We start from the raw sequence: 18,405 nt of genomic DNA on the forward strand, positions 1-18,405 counted from the left end.
TGAAGAAAAAGTCAAACTTCTGGACACAGGAGATTTTTGTCACAAATGTTAAGCCTGACTCAATTAAATATTTTCTCCTTGAGTGCCAGTGGCCTTTTTTTGTAGTAGAATGTGTGAAGTTCAGTGTTTAGCATGCAGGAAAGGGGTGTTCATACAGAGGTTTGAGTGTATTCACTGTAACATTGGCTTTGTGGGGCTCTGTGCAAGTCCAACATCACGTACAAACCATCAGGCACATGTAGAAACACACAGCTGTCTGTGGGTTTTTGTTTTTTTGAATTGACTAAGTGACTTTCTGACTTGGAGCAGCTGCAGTACGACCTGAGCAAGATTAATTAACCTCTGTAAATATGAAGAGATATTTTCTCTAAGCCTTTAGAAGACACAGATTTGTAGAGATCAAAGTAACTATTGGATGAACTATACGCTGCCTAAAAGGTAAAACTTGTGTTTTGGTGGTTTTCTGAGCCACAGGATGAGATCCATGTGGTATGTGCCATAACCTTTGAGCTATCAGGTCACCCAAAGAAATCCAATAATAAATACAGCAGATTATTGTAAAGAAAATGGATAACGAAATACCCAGTAAACCTGTATTTTACAGAAGATTTTTTAAATATATATTTTTAAGTAATAATAATAATTTTAAAAAGATTGAAAAATTGTTTTTACATTTTATGGCTTGACAGTAAATATAAATGAAATCAATATATTATCTGTATTGTACAGGATCATTTTGTTTTATTTAAGACCCTGAAACAGCTTTATGGCTCAACTTCAAAATAAAAATACACTTTTGAGTATAAGTAAAGTTTTCGTCTTAACCTTTGTGCGGTGTTTTGGTCTTCCATTTTCAGTATTTACCAAAAGGAAAATTATGCGATTTATTTAATTCAGTTTTATTTCTACAGCGCCAAATCACAACAACAGTCGCCTCAAGGCGCTTTATATTGTAAGGTAGACTCTACAATAATACATACATACATTTGTTATTTGTTACTTTGTTCTTTTTTTTGTCCAAACTTAACACTGTCACTGTCAAGCGCTTGCACAAGTACAAAAAATGAACACCACACAAGGGTTAAAGTTTATGTTGTATGCCTCTTCGGTCCTTTTTTTTTTTTTTTTTTTTAAATCTGCTGTTGTTTTTTCAGATCTGACACACCACTCATCTACAAAGCCGTCCCCAGCTGGTTTGTCCGAGTGGAGCACATGGTGGAGAATCTACTGGACAACAATGGAAAATGCTATTGGTAACTTTTTTTCTGAAAAAATGATAACTGGCTTGGAGGCAGTGAAGTGGCAGCTGCTAGCATCTTGCCAAACAAGTGTTCTTAAAAACCATGCCAGACAGCAGATAGAGTCCCAAAACAATTACAGCCCTCCTCTGCACTACTATATCAAGTTATTGGACTGTCTCTGCAGAGCAGCTATCACTGGGTATAGTAGTTTTGAATGGCAAAGAATTAGATTTTAAATAGAAGTTGTTCTGATTGCCTTTTTTTCTATATGTGACATGGCGTTAAACGCTTTCTCAAGGAATTTTAACATGACTCAACTGGGACTGGTGGTTTCTGTAAAACATTAGCATGATGCTAATTGCAGTGGCAGAACATGGAGAAAACGTAGGCATCAGCATGATGGCTTTGCTAAATGGTATTACCCCTGGTGCTCCCAATGCTCTTTTCTGAGCCACAGTAGCTGCCTCCGGTAATGGGACTGTCAAACTGAGATGAATGACTAGCCGCTAGGAAGGTGAAGATGCCCAGACACACACATACAGAGAAGCTGAGACAAACGCACACACTACTTTAAAGGCTACAGTCCTTATCTAAGAGGTAGTAGTGTTGCAGGTTTTTTAGGAACATCTAGCTAAAGGTTATGTACAGTAGAATAATCCTTGCTTTGGCTACTCTAACGATTTATAAGTTATGGCCAAGATTATAATAGAATCACCTGTGATTATAGTGTAAAACTATTCACCACACTACAAACTGCAGCCTCCAACTTTATCATATGTTTGGATCAACACGTGTTTAAACCGTTTTAAACATGTACTGAACATGTTTAAAATGAGAACCCTAACAAAACTAGTATTTATTATAAACGAGCACAACTGAGATAATCGTAAGTGCTGAAGCTAGTGATTTAAAACAAAAACATTGTTTATTATTTGCATGTTGTTATGTTACTCAGTTATGTCCTCAGAAAATAGTGAAGAATTTGTAACCCAAGCCTCCAGTTTTTTATTTGTTTGTTTGTTTGTTTTGCAACGTCGTCCCAAAAAAGCAACTTAAATAAGCTCCTTATTAAAATTTTCATTTTCTGTCAAATTGTTTTAGCTCTGGAGTAAAAAGCAAAAATGTAAAAGGTGTTTGAACGACATGCAACATTGATACTAACTTTAACTTGGCTGTGTTAGTGTGGCTGCATTCTTATGCAGATTTCTTATTAGGTTGATATTTTAAACGTATTTTTATGTATAAATACATATTAAAAATATAAATAACCCTCTTATTTTTTTATTATTAGACTCCATTTTCAGACTCGAGTTCTTGTCCCATAAAGACTGTCTGCCTGTCAGTCAGGGTTGCCAGCTCATCAGCTTCCTAATGAAAGTAAAGTCCTTGTAGAGTTCAATACATCTATATAAAGTTCATATTAGCTGACGAGAGGCTTAAAAAAACTTGAGAAAGCAAAGTTCTAAAGTGCTAGTTAATGTATTCTCCAAGTGATTTGTTCATTTTATCTCAAATGGTGCAGCGCAGACAAAGGCTAAGTGTCTTTTCAGAGAGCTCAGTTTGAATTCTCCAGATGCCCGTCTGTCAGAATAAATGAACGACTAAATTTTTGAATGCTCAAAGGGTGGCTGATTTCTTTTGAGGTTCAAGGTGCAGACAGCTCGGCCACTGACATGTGAATTTAGCACATTATTTCGTAATAGGTAATCAGCTTAGCCTGAAAAGACTTGGGTTAAATACATTAAGAATCAAGTATTATATTTCTAGTTCATTAGATTTTTTTTTCTTCCTTGTCTGTGTTTTTTTTGTCTTTCATTTTTTCAGGTATTCATTGAGTTCATTCATTCATGTGCTCACTGACGCACTTAATTCTTAGTATTTGTCTTTATTGTTACAAACGTATAAAAACCTAATTCTAAAAAATGTAGCTAACTTTAGCTACACTACTTATTTAAAAATAACATTACTTTAACTTTTAAACTTGAGCAGCTTTTGAGTGGTTTTCCTGCTTAACCTTAAAATTTGGACATTCATGATAGACATACTCGTTTATAATAAGAAGTGACCTTTTTGGGAACATAGGCTAAGGACTTTGCTTTGCAAACACTGAATAATAAGTCTGAATTAGTATAGAAATTATGTATTTATTGTAGCGTTCTGTAACACCCATACAGTGGGGAAATCTTGAACTATACATAAGGTACAACCTTAAATAGTTGTGTGAAATATACCTTGTGTAAATAATCAGGAGTTTGAGTATTTTGTTGCTAGAAGTTGGTGCCATTTACTAGTGTAAAATTGATCGCAAAGAAGTCTAGTGTGCTCCACTAAAAACCTTGCGATTGCTTTGCTCAATTGCTGGTTGCCACAGTTGCCCATAGTTTGCATGGAATACGACGACTTTACCGATTTCAAAGTAATTGCAAATGTATTTGCTGCTGTTGCATTGAACAACTTTTATTTAGGCCAACGTTCTCTGGTTTGTATCACACTTTCGTCCAATTTCAAAACAGCTCAGAGACTAAAGTCTGGAAAGTGTGGGGGGCTACCAACCTGTCTCTAGGCCTGTGTGACTGAGGCCTTCCAGTTTAATATTCCTGTTTGTTGATCCATGCATTTTCTTAGCTAGTTATCTAATGAGGATCAGAGGTCCAATAAAGTGGATCCTAGCTAAAGCTGAGTGATAGCCAGGGAACACCCTGAATAGCTCACTGGTTCATTTTAATAGACCTTTGCACTATTTTGCATTTTTGTAAATGAGTCAAACCACCAGTTATCAGTATGCTTTTACATAGCTTTGAACTGATTAGCCTTGTCCCTCTGTCTTATTTAATTCCCCCCCCCCATTTTTCCATCCTCCTTAACTTTTCTCCACAGTGCATATTCTTTGCTTTCATTGACTACAATCTGTGCTTCTCTATCTCTGATTGACTCCATCCTCATTGTCTGTGACTTATAATAAAAGTCTCTCTCTCTCTCTCTTTCACTCTCTCTTTTTTTAAAAAATAACTCTTCTGTGTGTCTCGAGCACAAGATGGGACACTTTAAATTCTACATTTAGCATGGATAAGGGGTGGAGGGCTGGTGGTGAGCAGCAGCAGCAAAAGGAAAAAAAAAATCATTAAATTGATATATTAGGAGCCTAAATAGAAATGCCTCCTACAAATGGGAATTGATGAACTCTTTGCTTAGCGTGTGGATCCTGACGGCAATATATCCCCCCACCCCACCCCCATAGCCCCTTGCACTGTTCTCCTAACCAACACAGCCTGCTGCAGCAAGAAAAGAGGACAGAAAAAAATGAGCGAAAGAGGGAGAGATTGGAGATAGTGGCATAATAAAAATGAAAGAGCAGAAAAGGGGTAGAAAGGAGAAAGATGCCTCGGAGGGAATGTTAACCTTTGCAGTTGAGCTTCATAAAGGGGCAGTTTTAAGTTTATATCCTAGGCTGAAAATAAGGAGTAGTAAAGATGCCAGCAAGGAATAATATTTTCTTGTGAGAGACTGTGTTGCAGTAATATACAGGGTATGGTTAAGTTTGTGTCTTGAAGAGTAATGTATACAGTTTCCATATAATAGACCTTAGAGGATATTCACAAGTCTAAAATTTAATTTACACATCTCTTAAAATTTCCTTCCCTGCTGGAGGCCATACAGTTAGTTACAAAACGGATTTGTCTCTGACTGCAGTGTGTCAGGAGGCTCTGTATACATATGATCATCAGTTTGACAGGCTACACCATCAAAGTGGTAGAAAACACTTTTGTCAGTTTTGCTGGTTCTAGTTGCTGGGAAGCTCATCAACTCAGCAGTGGCGTGTCTAGAAAATTTTTGTTGGGGGGGCCAGGTAGGGGCACAGATTTGGAGAAGGGTGGCAGATGTAATTGGCAGATAATGTTAAAAAAAAATTCTACCAACAGTTAACCATCATTCAATAACCCTGTAAACCTAATAACTGAATTTGCTTTTGACTCTTATTAAAATGAGGTTTTAACTACTACGGTGCAGCAATATTTGCATAGTATTTTTACTGACATATAGTGCACATATGTTTTGGGCAAAAACATTTTTGAATATTAAAATACAAACATTTTTAACATACAATTGGCAAATTAGCCAATGCAAAATTTTATCTGCCTATTAAAAAAAGAAGATAATCTTCTCACAAACTGGTGTTTGATTTTGAAACAGGAAAAAAGTGGGAAACAAATGAAAAGACTAACATTTGAATGAAACCTGAAAGCAAGTAAATAGATGTATAAAGAACAACACTGGCTGATGATGAAATACAGTCAGCTGGCATGGTGACACTGCCAGTATTAACCTGCAGGGCTGGACTGGGACAAAAAATTGGGCATTTTGACCAGAGACCGGCCCACCAGGTATTAAAGCCATAAAGCCTTTGAATGAAAACAAACACTGTTGTGACAGTGATGTACAGTCTTGTTGGTATATGTAGGATTTCTATCAATTTTACGTCAGATAAAAACTTTGTTCGCAAGATTCAGATAATTATTTAATATAAGCTAGATATTTTAAATGAGAATAAGTAAGAAAAGTATTTCTTTGTGCCCCCCTTTCCCTGTTAATGGCCTACCTGGCCCCCTGGCATAACTTTGCTAGACCCGCCCCTGCACAGTTACCAGCTGTCAGCTACATAAAAAGGATCCTGGTGTTATTTTTCTCTCAGAAACAGTTCATAACTTCCCTTCAACTCATCCATGTCACCTAAAAGGTAAACCTGTTTCTCCATCACCTGTTCAGCTCTGATGATTCAGTAAGGACATCTCCTGGTTTCATCTTCATGTTTCCCTCTCACCAGATAACCAAACCAATATCATGACCAGCAGCTTTACAGCTGTGGCTCCAGCAAACATCAGCTGATACTAGAAATTAATATTAAATACATTCTAACAACAGCTGATCAAACTTAAAGGTGCTGCTGTTGTTTAGCGCGACATCTGCTGGTTTACTTTTTCTGGCGCAAAGTGAGCGATAAACAAACAAGAGAGAAAAGCCGATCAGCTGATCATTGATCAGTTTAATGATTGAAGTAGCAACAGGAGAGGGAGGGGAGAGAATGAGAGGAGACCAGGCAGCTGCAACGCAAAGACAGAATAACTCCAGCTTTGTGTCTTTTTCCATTCTAGCTAAAGTCCGGGACAAACTGCGTCTCTTCTCAGCTCAATACGTAACACGTAATATTTTCTCTGAATGAGGGACCATTACATATTTTAAGGAGCCGTTGTAAACTGTACTAACTAAACTTATGAATAAAATAAAGTTCACCATCAGTAACATCACAGCACCCACCCAGCTGTATAGAAACTCCGTCATGCTAGCTAGTACGCAGTAAGAGTTATTGTAACTGACTGTAAACAGTCAGCACAACGAAAATAAACTCCACCTAAACTTGGTTTATATCTGACCCAGATAGACTGCAGGTCATAACTTCTTACCTGAAGTTCAGTTCACCTGACACTCGGACTGGCGGCTGCCTCGGGTCTCTCCTCCTCCTGCCTACCCTTCCCTCATCCACCTGCTGTGGAAGCTCCGCCATGCTCGATGGCCAGTCCAGCTATGTTAAACTGTTAATCTTTCGCCGAAAAACTGTTTTCTGCGGTGCCTCTTTCGTGCTTGGCTCTCCTACCTTTGCTAACATGATGCTCATAGCGCAGAAGCCGATGCTGCATTCACTTACACTCGGATATCTGAGCTTCACTGTGAAAACATAATCGTACATTTGATATTTCATTGGATTTTATTGTTTTGGCTTCGGGGTGGCACCTGGGGTGGCCAGTCTGGTTGGGGGGGTGGCCTGTGCCCCCCCAGGCCACCCCGCTGGACACGCCACAGCAACTCAGAGCTCAGTAACTGTTGAATTTTTATCAAAATGTAGGATGACTTAATAATTTTAGGTTAAAATGTCCTTCGCAGCTTTTGTGTTCATTTCATATTAATATACATTAGATTATCAAAAGTATTCACTCACCCATCCAAATTGTTGAATTCCGGTGTTCTAATCATTTCTGTGGCTTCAGGTGTTAAAATCAAGAACCTATGCATGCAGTATGCTTCTACAAACATTGGTGAAAGAATGGGTCGCTCTTAAGGCGGTGAATTACAGCATGCTGCCATAATAGGATCCCACCTATGCAATGAGTCCAGTTGTGAAATTTCCTTGCTACAAAATATTCCATAGTCAACAACAGTAACTCAGCCATGGAGTGCTAGGCCATGTAAAATCATAGAAAGGGGTCAGTGGATGCTGAGGTGCATAATGCCCAACCTTCACTCGAGTCTATCACTACAGACCTTCAAACTCCATGTGGCCTTCAGATCTGCTCAAAAACAGTGCACAGAGAGCTTCATGGAATGGCTTTCCATGGCTGAGTAGCAGTATCCAAGCCTTACATCATCAAGTGCAATGCAAACTGTCAGATGCCGTGGTGTAAAGCATGCCGCTACTGGACCCTAGAGCAATTAAGACGTGTTGGAGTGACGACTCATGCGTCTTCGTCTGGCAGTTCTACGGATGAATCTGGGTTTGGCAGTTACCAGGAAAATAGTACTCGTTTGATTGCTGAGTGTAAAGCTTGGTGGAGGGGGGATTGCGAATATGGTTTGGGGTTGTTTATCAGTAGATGTGGTCAGCCCCTTAGTTCTAGTGAAAGGAACTTTTAATGCTTCAGCATACTGAGAATTTTTGGACAATTTCATGCTCCTATGTTTGTGGGAACAGTGTGAGGATGGCCCCTTCCTGTTCTAACATGATTGAGCACTGGTTCACAAAGCAAGGTTCATATGACATGGATGAATGAATTTGGTGCCCTGCACAGAGTCCTCAGCCTCAACATGACAGAGCACCTTTGGGATGAATTAGAGCACAGACTGCAAGCCAGGCCTTCTTGTCTAACATCAAGGTCTGACCTCATAAATGTGATTCTGGAAGAATTATCAAAAATTCCCATTAACACAATGCTAAGCCTTGTGGAAAGCCTTCCCATAAAAGCTGAAAGTCTTAAAGCTACAAAGGGTGGGCCAACATCATACAAAACTCTATGGATTAAGAAAGGGACGTCACTCAAGATCATATGAGTGTGGAGGCAAATACTTTGAAAATATAGTGTATTCTATAATCTCATTAAGAGTTATCGTTGTACGCTTTGGAGAACAACTGGGGGACAAAGAAATATGGTTACTTCTGGTTTGCCTAAATGGTAAGACATTAAATTGTTCTGGATGGCATTTTAAAAGTATTAAGGTGACCCTTATAATCCTATGGGCAATAATTATTTTTTTACAAGCATTGTTTGAGTTTGATATTTTCGGCTAGGGGAAGTCTGAAGTGGCAGAAAAGTATGTTAGGTTGCTGAAGGACATGTATGAGGACAGCGAGGCAGTGGTCAGATATGCAGGAGGAGTGACAGATGGGTTCAAGGTAGGGATGGGACTACATTAGGGACTGAGTCCAGTCTTGTTTGCAGTGGTGATGGACAGGTTGACAGATGAGGTCAGGCAGAAGTCTCAGTAGGCTATGATGTTTGCAGATGACATTGTGATCTGTAGTGAGAGTATGGAGCAGGTGGAAGAGAGCCAGAAGAGGTGGAGGCATACTCCAGAGAGAAGAGGGGTGAATGGTAGAAGCAAGACAGAATATGTGAATGCGAGGGAGACAAATAGATAGGTGATGATACCAAGAGCAGAGGTAGTGAAGGTGGATGAGTTTAAATACGAAGGGTCAACCATTCAAAGCAACGGACAAGGTACAAGAGAGGTGAAAAAGAGAGCACAAGCAGGGTGGAGAGGGTAACGAGTGTCGGGGTCAACAGAATGATAACAGCAAGAGTGAAGAATTGCTTCCCAAAATTAAATCAAAAGAACTAATTTAGGCGTTAATTTCACTGCATTTTTCCTTTTTGTAACATGCTAATTAGTGTGTTTAATGAGGCATTGCCTCATTTGCACATTTTAATATCATTTTCAGAAAACTTGTTATACAAAGACAACATGTATAATGTCTTAAGTTTCTTGTGATGTCTATTAGTTTAAAATGTAAAAATGTTATAGTATAAATGTCACAATACATTTCTTTATAAAAATGAGTTGTTTTGTTTTGGGGTTTTTTTTTTAATACTCTGAGCCTGTTCAAGTAGCAGTTACAGCCACCGGACATTCCCTATTTATACTCTGACGTTTTTTTACAGAGTCTACAGAGGGAGTTGTGTATATATCATTCAGAGCCATAAATGTATATTTCTTTTTCATCCTAAAAGTATTCAAAATATTATGTTTATTCATTATTTGGATGCTTTCTGTGAAAACATATCACTTAAAATCTATGATTTGCACATCAAAAAAATGTCTTAACGTGTATAGCTAAGTGGGAAAGTGAGACTTTAGTTTTGGTTAAACAAGGATATGATGGCAGTCTGTCATCTCGAGCAAAAATACCCCCATTGTTGGCCATGGAGGCCTGACTGTCCTTGTTTATTTTATGTATTTCTCTTTAATTATAAAATGTATCCTAATGTGTCTCTGCAGGGTTCCAGAGTTTGTGGGTGAGAAGCGTTTCGGCAACTGGCTGAGAGATGCACGCGACTGGGCAATTTCAAGGAACCGTTACTGGGGCACACCAATCCCCATCTGGGTCAGCGAAGACTTTGAGGAGGTCAGGAAAACACAGATGCATGCACTCCTTACCCTTTAATAGAGTAGTTAATGCTGATGATACGTCTTTATGCTTTATCACACATTTTGTGTCCTAACCAAATACCAAGATAGTTTTTCTTTTCTAAAGAGGTAGCGCTCAGAGTTCAATCTGAGCTAAGCAACAGAGGCAATAATTGAAAAGTTAAACTCTCACTTTATTTATCATAGAAAAGACTGGGGCTGCAATATTACAGAAATCTGTTCTTCTCAGAAATTCCTTCTATGAACATTTTTCTCTGTAATGATTTAGCATATTAGAATCTTTATTGTGTATGTGGAGGCTTGTGTAGCAGAGACTTTTGGGCATGGCAGAGCGAGGTGACCATGGTGTCAAACCAGAGAGTGTAGCGTGACTCCGTGTTGCAGTTAGTTACCCTTAGGCGCATTATAGAGTGCCTCCATAAACTCAGCACATGAATGATTCTAGAGATGGACCGATCCGATATTACGTATCGGTATCGGTCCGATACTGACGTAAATTACTGGATCGGATATCGGAGGGAAATAAAAAATGTAATCCGATCCATTAAATGTCAAAAAAGCACCTCACGAAACTTGCAACACCGCGTAACTCGGCTCATAACCGTAGCACGTCTCACGTGATAGAGCGGCTGTGTGTATTTGGAGCCTCGCTACCAAACCAGCATTTCATCTCCCAGAAAGTTATCCCAGAGAGAAGTAAAGCAAGTGTGTAAGTTCATCTCTGAATTTTTGTAAAGCATTCCCATGTTAAGCTTAACAACCGATATATGGAGCGACTGCCTCTCTCTCTCTCCCTCCCCTTCCTGCGGCTACTTCAATCGTGAAACTGCTTAACGATCAGCTGATCGGCTTTTCTGTCGCGAGTCCGTCTCTCTTCTTTGTATTTGGCCCACTTTGCACCAGAAAGAGAAACCAGCGGCTGAACAACAGCAGCACGTTTAAGCTTGATAAGCTGTTGTTAGAATTTATTTAATATTACTTTCTACACCAGGATCCTTTTCACGTAGCTGACGGCTGGTAACTGTGCAGGGGCGGATCTAGCAAAGTTTAGCCAGGGGCCGATAGGGCATTAACAGGGAAAAGGGGCACAAAGACATACTTTTCTTTCTTATTCTCATTTAAAATACGTGGCTTTTAATAAATAATTATCTGAATCTTACACCCAAAGTTTTAATCTCTGATGTAAAATGTATAGAAGTCCATTACTGTATATAGTAACTATTAAGTCTAATATACCCTAGTAAGCTATAGTACTTTTTCCTTTGGGAAGGTACCATCTGTGAATTCTGCAATTCTGTTGAAGAAAGATGTTGAATCTATTTAATTCTTGAAAAATAATTTATTTCTGTGCATTTTTTTCACCCTGCATCAAATTAAAGTTGATTACATCGATTAAGCATCATGAGGTGGAGGGTGGGGGTGGTTCCTATTAGTTAGGTTGCTTAATATTTCTGCTAAGTACTCTTTAAAATACCAGAATAGGAAGGATGGAGTAGGTTTAAGTTTATTAGATTGATCAGTGTTGCTGAACTATGAAATATTTTGGGTGCAGTGTATTTTTTGCATACAGGTATAACAGAATAGCTTTAGTGTTGTTGTTTATTTAAACTTGAGTATGAACTTATACAAAATGCAGCAAGATATTAAAAACAGTTTTATTGATTAAAAACACACTATATCGGATTCATATCGGTATCGGCAGATATCCAAATTTATGATATCGGTATCGGTATCGGACATAAAAAAGTGGTATCGTGCCATCTCTAAATGATTCATTAATGTAAACAGCAAATAATCATGAACTAAAATGTCTTTGGTTTCTTTTCATGCCAGCTGAGGTAAATTCAAAGGTCTTTCAAGACAAATGGCTTCTGTTTTGGGAGAGAGGGTAGTGGTAAAGAAGCTACTGAAAAACACCGCAAGAAAGAGGGGTCAGGATAGAAATGAAAAATGAGAGGTGAAAGAAGGGGAGGATAATAAATGAATGAGTTAAAAGAAGCAGACAGTGAAGAAGCGAGCCAGACTGTAAGTGTCCATTTTGTTATGGACGCTCCTTGCCAAACCCAGCTGACTATGTGAAGTAGACTGAACCAAATAGAGATGTCAGAATTGGGTTGTTTGAGCATTTGAAAAATGAAGTGTTAGTCCCCTGGCTCAAAGAGGGACAGCCAGCGACCTGCTTGCTGGAAATAGCTCTGACTGTTTCCAGAACACTCGCACTCCCTGGTGCCTCCCTCACTCACCCACTGCAACAAATGACACACCCAAATCTGAAGCCGTGAGCGAGCGTTTGTCTTTCTGTACAAGATTCTTTACGTTTCAGTACAACTTCAGTCTCATCATCATCTTTTTCTTTTGTTCTGTTGCTCTGTGTTCCTGGCTTTTTGGGTATGTTTTTTTTTTTATCATTCTGTCTTCTGCATTTGACGGTGGTGTATCTGGGCCATGTTACCTGGTGCTCCAGTAAAACTAGAGCGGAGCCTACAGGTTAGCTCTCTGGGGAGACCAGATAACACACTTTACTATACTTTCGAAGGTAAAGTTACTCGGGAGCTGTGTGGAAGTAGGCCTAGTTTTAAGTTCAGTGCAACAGTACAAACATGTAAAATTTGCTATCAGAGAAGATTAAGAACAGGCACTTGTTACATTTTTAAAATCCAAAGCTCTCAAATTGTTACTTAAAGTTGTTTAACTGTGTCAGCTGTTGTTTAAACAAAACGCACTGTATTGTATATTGCAATCAACAAAAATATTTATTTCTCTAATATAATGTGAAGCTTGCTAATAGCTGTACTTAATACAAATGCAGTGGGTTTTTTTTTTATTAAATTAAAATTTGTAAGAAAACAAATAAAAGAGTATGCCAAATAATAATAATCAATTTGAACAGAAGGAGCACGGTAAATAAAAAGTGATTATGTCGTTTGCTCTGTATTATCATCAAGAAAATTGCATCTGTCCACTTAATCTAATGCTTACATCTGCTGCTTTATATAAATTCACTTTTTTTGTTATTTCAGTGGGCTGGTGTATAGGGCATAAAGTGTGGTTTCAGATAGTGTGAAATATTTTAATTTATTTAGATTAATTCTTTGTCACACCAAAAAAACAAAAGTAATAATTTTTCATGCTAGAAAAAAAGAAAGTTGGTACATTCTCAAAACAGAGAAGCATCAAATTCTATTTAGTTGGTAAGTGAGATGTTCTCCTGTTGATCAATTGGTTATATAATAGATTAACTTTCTAATATTTATAAAAATATAATGAATGCGGGGTTTTTTGCTTACTGAAGATATGCTCTGTGTGTGGATACTCATTAGGTGGTTTGCATTGGATCCATGGCTGAACTAGAAGAGCTGACTGGAATCAAAGTAACTGATTTGCATCGGGAAAAGTAAGTCACTAATTAGCAGCTATCCAGTTGAATATGTACTCAGTGTTACTACTGTAATAGTGAGTCACACCCTTAGACTGTACAGGAATCGACGACCTCACCTTTTTGTGAGATCGTGTGTGTCATTGTGCAAGTTTATTTTTCAATTCTGCATCAGGTTCCTCTAATGTGACCTGTCTTCCTGAACCAGACGGGTGTTGTTGTGCATAGATCACCTTTCTCTTCCGCCCTTCATCTACTAATTACCTTTAATCGCTTCCACAGGGCTGGCCATCTTTAATTGATGAGTGAGAAAGGGCTTGCTTTCACCAAGCTTCCATGTTTGTTTTTCTATGCAGGGCATGACGTTTGTAACAGTAATCTGAATGATTTTAGCAGCTTTCAAGATTAGAGACTCTAATTAAAGAATATCTGATTAGCCATTTAGCAGTCAATTGGATGTTGTCTTTTTTGTCTGAAAAGTCTGAAATGTTTCTAAAAACTTAAAATCTAGAAGAACCTTATGCACACCTTTAGATAACCTGACTTTTAATACACCAAAAACCTGGATCCATGGCACAACTCAGTGTGGGTGCATCATTAAAAACTTGGTTTGTTCATGGGTCCTTGCATAATAGGTAGCCCTAGAGGCATACTAAAACAGCTTCAGTGCACCCTGGCATTGATTCTCCAAATCTCTTGAACACTAATAGATGAATTAACACAGTTTCTCAAAAAGATGTTTTTACTCATCTATTTTGATGGTGGTTGCTGAATTCGTTAGCTTAACATGTTGGGCCAAAATTTCCCATTAGTGTGCACCTGGTTGAGATCCAGTCACTTCAAAGGCCATAGCATATAATTGGCATGTTATTTTTATATTCATCTAACCTTTTTGGAATGAGTGGAGCCAGATGATGCCAGAATGTCCCGTCAGTTTCAACCCGGCCCTTCATGATAGAAATCAAGGTTAATATTTTGCCTCAGACCCATCTACCCAACTGTAGATGATGACTTACACCATGGATGTGACATAGTTCATCAACAGTTAATTCTGATCTAACCAGTCCTTAACGTGTACCTTTTAAAGAAATCATTTTCTTTAGTTAAAAAAAACAAACAAACGAAAAACTATGAAAAGATGCTTATGTGGCGTGACCAAATACTGAAGATTATACTTTTGCCTGCATTGCATAACAACATGCAAAAATGAGAGCTGATGTACTGCTCAGATTATGTTAACTTCACTTATTTTTCACATCCCTTCTTCAGTAAATTGAAAAAGAGGCTTCTTAAGAATAGAAAAGCACTTTTATGTAACTGCTTAATCTACTTTTCTTTGGACATCCTGGGTTAATGTTTTTTTGTTCTTGCTCTTATAAATAAATGTTTAATGGGTTTTGGAGCTTTTCTTGCTATCTGACACTTGATAATTAAGAGAATATTCAGGTGGATCTGTTTTTCTCAGGTTAGCTTAATTTATCAAAAAATAACCCATTTTATTTATTGGCTGAATCTGACCAGATCAGTAAACCAGTTAAAAAAAAAAAAGAAAAAAAAGAAAAGAAAACTCTATACCCTTTGTAATAAAAAAGCTTAATCCAGTAAGAGCCAGCTTTATATTACCATTGTTCTCCTCTTAAACCTCATTCTCAACAGTGAAAGCCTATAAAATCCTTGTTCTGGTCTGCAGCCCAAATGCCTCAAAACCTTATTCCATGTAATGCACATCTGTTTAAGAAGTGCCTTGTGATGCTAACCAAACTCAAAATGAAACAGACGTCCAGCTGTAATTGCTGCCTCTTATTTTCTGCTGGTTAATTTTTTTCTTTCTGCTTTATCTGCACAGCATCGACAATCTGACAATCCCCTCACGGCGTGGTAAGGGCGTGCTGCGGAGGATCGAAGAGGTGTTTGACTGCTGGTTCGAGAGTGGGAGCATGCCTTACGCTCAGGTTCACTACCCCTTCGAAAACAGGAAGGAGTTTGAGGACAGTTTCCCAGCAGACTTCATTGCTGAAGGCATTGACCAGACCAGAGGATGGTAAACTGAAGATGAATGAGTGAACTGATGAGTGACACATAAGAAGTCGACACATAGAGATCTCCCTGAGTAATTTAATTTAGGGAAATCATGAGAAAAGATCATTGGCAGATGGAAATACAGTTCGGATGAGTGTGTTGCTGAAATATATCATAAATTTCTTTTTTAACTGTATGAAATTATATTATTAAGAGTGTAATTTTAAAATCTCTGTCCAACCTAGGAGGACAAATTAATTTAGTGTTATTGACGCCCTGACCTACTTGTCTTTGTACCCTACTGTAGGTTCTACACACTGTTGGTGCTCTCCACAGCCCTGTTTGGGAAACCACCCTTCAAAAATGTCATTGTTAATGGACTGGTGCTTGCTAGGTAAGTCTGTCTGCTTAACAAAACATCAGTTAACATCAGTCACTAAAGGTGACCCGTTTTTATTCTCTTCATTATCTGCCCTACATATGCTGTTACTAATCAAAAAATGCCAGTGAAAGTAAACATAGTGCATCTCCTTTAAATTAGCTAATAAAATGTATTTTAATTAAAGAACTTTTTTTGCATTAGTATTTCGGTCTCCTCTTGATAACTTTGAAATACCATTTGCAGCTTATTCATTTCTTCTTAAAATGTTAATTTTCACAAACTCATCACTAATGTGTAGTTTTCGGGACTTAATGGCAAACTTGTTTGCACACTTGGGGCGATTTTCAGCTGAAGAATTGTGCACTGAGGAGTATTCATGGCTCCAGGACGGTAAAACTGGGACTGACTCAAATAAACCTCACTATTCATTTTCCCAGTAATCAACGAATATTTCATGTTCACAGAGGAGAACTGAGGTCTTTGGAACAGAATAAAATTCAGCAGCAGGCTCATATTTGTTTTCGTTCTTTAAGAGGATTTGCTGACAAAGCAAATATTCTTGGCTATTTTTCCTGCACATTTTCTGTGCAGAAATTTACTATTTCCCAACACATATTGTGTTTTGTGCTCTCCCCCGACTAAATCCACTATTTACTTCACCTCATTACCACCATTTTTATTTTAGTTTTCTTCTCACTCAGTCACCTGCGTATTTATCCCATCTTTGTTTTTCTTTTCCCCTTTTACTCTTAATCAGCGTGATGTGTGTATGCAGCATTTAGGCTTCAGAGCCACTGCTTCTCTGCAGCCTTGGGGTCTAAGTGCAGCTCTATGTTCGCCGGCCTGCTGACCTGGAAGGGCTTGACTAATTTGAATATTAAGTGCATGGTTCCCAACATACACTTTTATGCATGCGCGCTTATGTGCATTAATAACTTTGCTTGTCTCAATCCCACAGCGATGGACAGAAGATGAGCAAGCGCAAGAAGAACTACCCAGATCCTGGACTGATAGTGCAGAACTATGGAGCTGATGCCCTCAGGTCAGCTCTGTGAGCGAGTGTGTGTTTGTGAAGCGTGAGTGCTTGTGTGCGCCGGTGGCAGGTTGTGGGCTAACTTCACTTGTGTTTTTGTTTTAAAGAGTTTGAATTGCTGTCTATGCTTAAATACAAATGGGCCCACTCCTACATACATCACACACACACTCATGCACATTACATGCATACAAATGCCCATCTTCATACATTCTTTCTCCTTTGCCCCGAGCAGGAAGAGCGCTATGGCCATATGGCCTAATGAATAAACCACTATGCAGTTGCACCATATGCTCACATATACACTGATGGGGAGAGAGATGCTAAAATGAAGAGGAAAAAGGCAACAATCTGTTTCTATTTGAGGCCTCCATTTTTCACTTTTCTGGCTTTAATCAGTGCTTACAGTATAACCATTATGGTGTAGTGAGCTTCAAAAGGCAGACTGATGTACAGACTATAAGGACTTTTTCTTAGTACTTTTGAGTAGTGACAACTATGTCTCCTACATATTTTAGCAGTCGAAGATTCTGCCTATTCTGTATTTTTTTTTTTTTTCTTACAAATGAATCTCAGTGTTGCTGCTATTAAAATTACTCATTGCTTGTTGCGTGAAGTTTCATCATCATTCAGCTTGCTTACAGAACCAAAAAAAAAAAAATGTCCATCAGTGTGCTGATGCCTGCCAGAGAATATTACGCTAATTTGCGTTATTTGTCAACTGTGGCTTTAATGGAGGCAAGAAATTAATTTGCACTGTGATGGTTGCTGCTGGTAAAAACAGGTTTTGGCACAAAATGTCCTTGAAGCATTTCAGGGTGGACATGTATAACTTTATATTCAGAAAATGCACACTGCCACATAGCTTTATTTTAGTACTTTTCAGAAAGCATCCGGTAATGTTTTCCTAGCATTTATAGAGAGTTTTGTTCATTTTTAAATGAGGTTTGGACAAAACTCAGACTCTTTTGTCAGTGCAGCTGGGAGCTGATAGGGCTGCTTAGAGGCTTTTGCTCATAGCGCCATACACTGATTGGCTGCTGGTGTGTGCTTAATGTGTTTAACAGAATTTTAAAAGAAAATCGCTTGTGTTAGGTTTTAAGAACACACTCTAATCCACAAATATTGATCTTCCATAGTGGCGTAAGACAGAAATGAACATAAATCAAACTTCTTCAGCAGTTCACAGTTTATTAAACCATAGCTTTGGTTCAGCTTGTATATGGTTCACTGGTTTCCATAAATCAGCTTTGGCATCTTTGTCAAGATGTACATGAACTAATACACTAAAATAAAAACTGTCACATCATGCATATATTATTGATGTGAAAATTAATATCATACATCATGTTCTATGTAAGTCATAAAGTCATGACCCTCAGCTGTGTAGTGTAATAACAACCATTAGAAAGACTGAATGTAAATGAAAGTCACTGTGTATTTAAAATGGAACTGAGATAGATAGATTTTCAAAAGTGAAACTATTTTCATAGTTTGGTTGTAACGAGTGGCATTAATGAGGCACTTTCATCCAGAGAACTGTCACTGGATATTTGCCTTCTCTGTAAACCTTTGAGATGGTTGTGAAGGAGTCAAGCCATCAGCAAAGAGGGGTTGGTTGTGGTTATCCTTATCGAGTACCTGTATACTCTCTGTTTTC

The 18,405-nt window shown here is 38.2% G+C and overlaps 2 protein-coding genes across 3 annotated transcripts in view; one reads left to right on the forward strand and one right to left on the reverse strand.

Moving 5' to 3' along the window:
- Window positions 1-18,405, reverse strand: part of sirt4 (sirtuin 4) — a 700,781-nt gene that overhangs the window by 238,412 nt on the left and 443,964 nt on the right. The window lies entirely within an intron of this gene.
- iars1 (isoleucyl-tRNA synthetase 1) overlaps window positions 1-18,405 on the forward strand; it is a 61,300-nt gene that overhangs the window by 20,942 nt on the left and 21,953 nt on the right. For both annotated transcript variants that reach the window (XM_031731412.2, XM_039612246.1), the window contains exons 13-18: window positions 1,155-1,253; window positions 9,786-9,912; window positions 13,256-13,329; window positions 15,158-15,352; window positions 15,638-15,724; window positions 16,671-16,754. In XM_031731412.2, the coding sequence (XP_031587272.1) occupies window positions 1,155-1,253; window positions 9,786-9,912; window positions 13,256-13,329; window positions 15,158-15,352; window positions 15,638-15,724; window positions 16,671-16,754 (666 nt within the window). The remainder of the gene's footprint in view (window positions 1-1,154; window positions 1,254-9,785; window positions 9,913-13,255; window positions 13,330-15,157; window positions 15,353-15,637; window positions 15,725-16,670; window positions 16,755-18,405) is intronic.

Source organism: Oreochromis aureus, linkage group 5 (assembly GCF_013358895.1).
Source record: "Oreochromis aureus strain Israel breed Guangdong linkage group 5, ZZ_aureus, whole genome shotgun sequence".
NCBI classification, from domain to species: domain Eukaryota; kingdom Metazoa; phylum Chordata; class Actinopteri; order Cichliformes; family Cichlidae; genus Oreochromis; species Oreochromis aureus.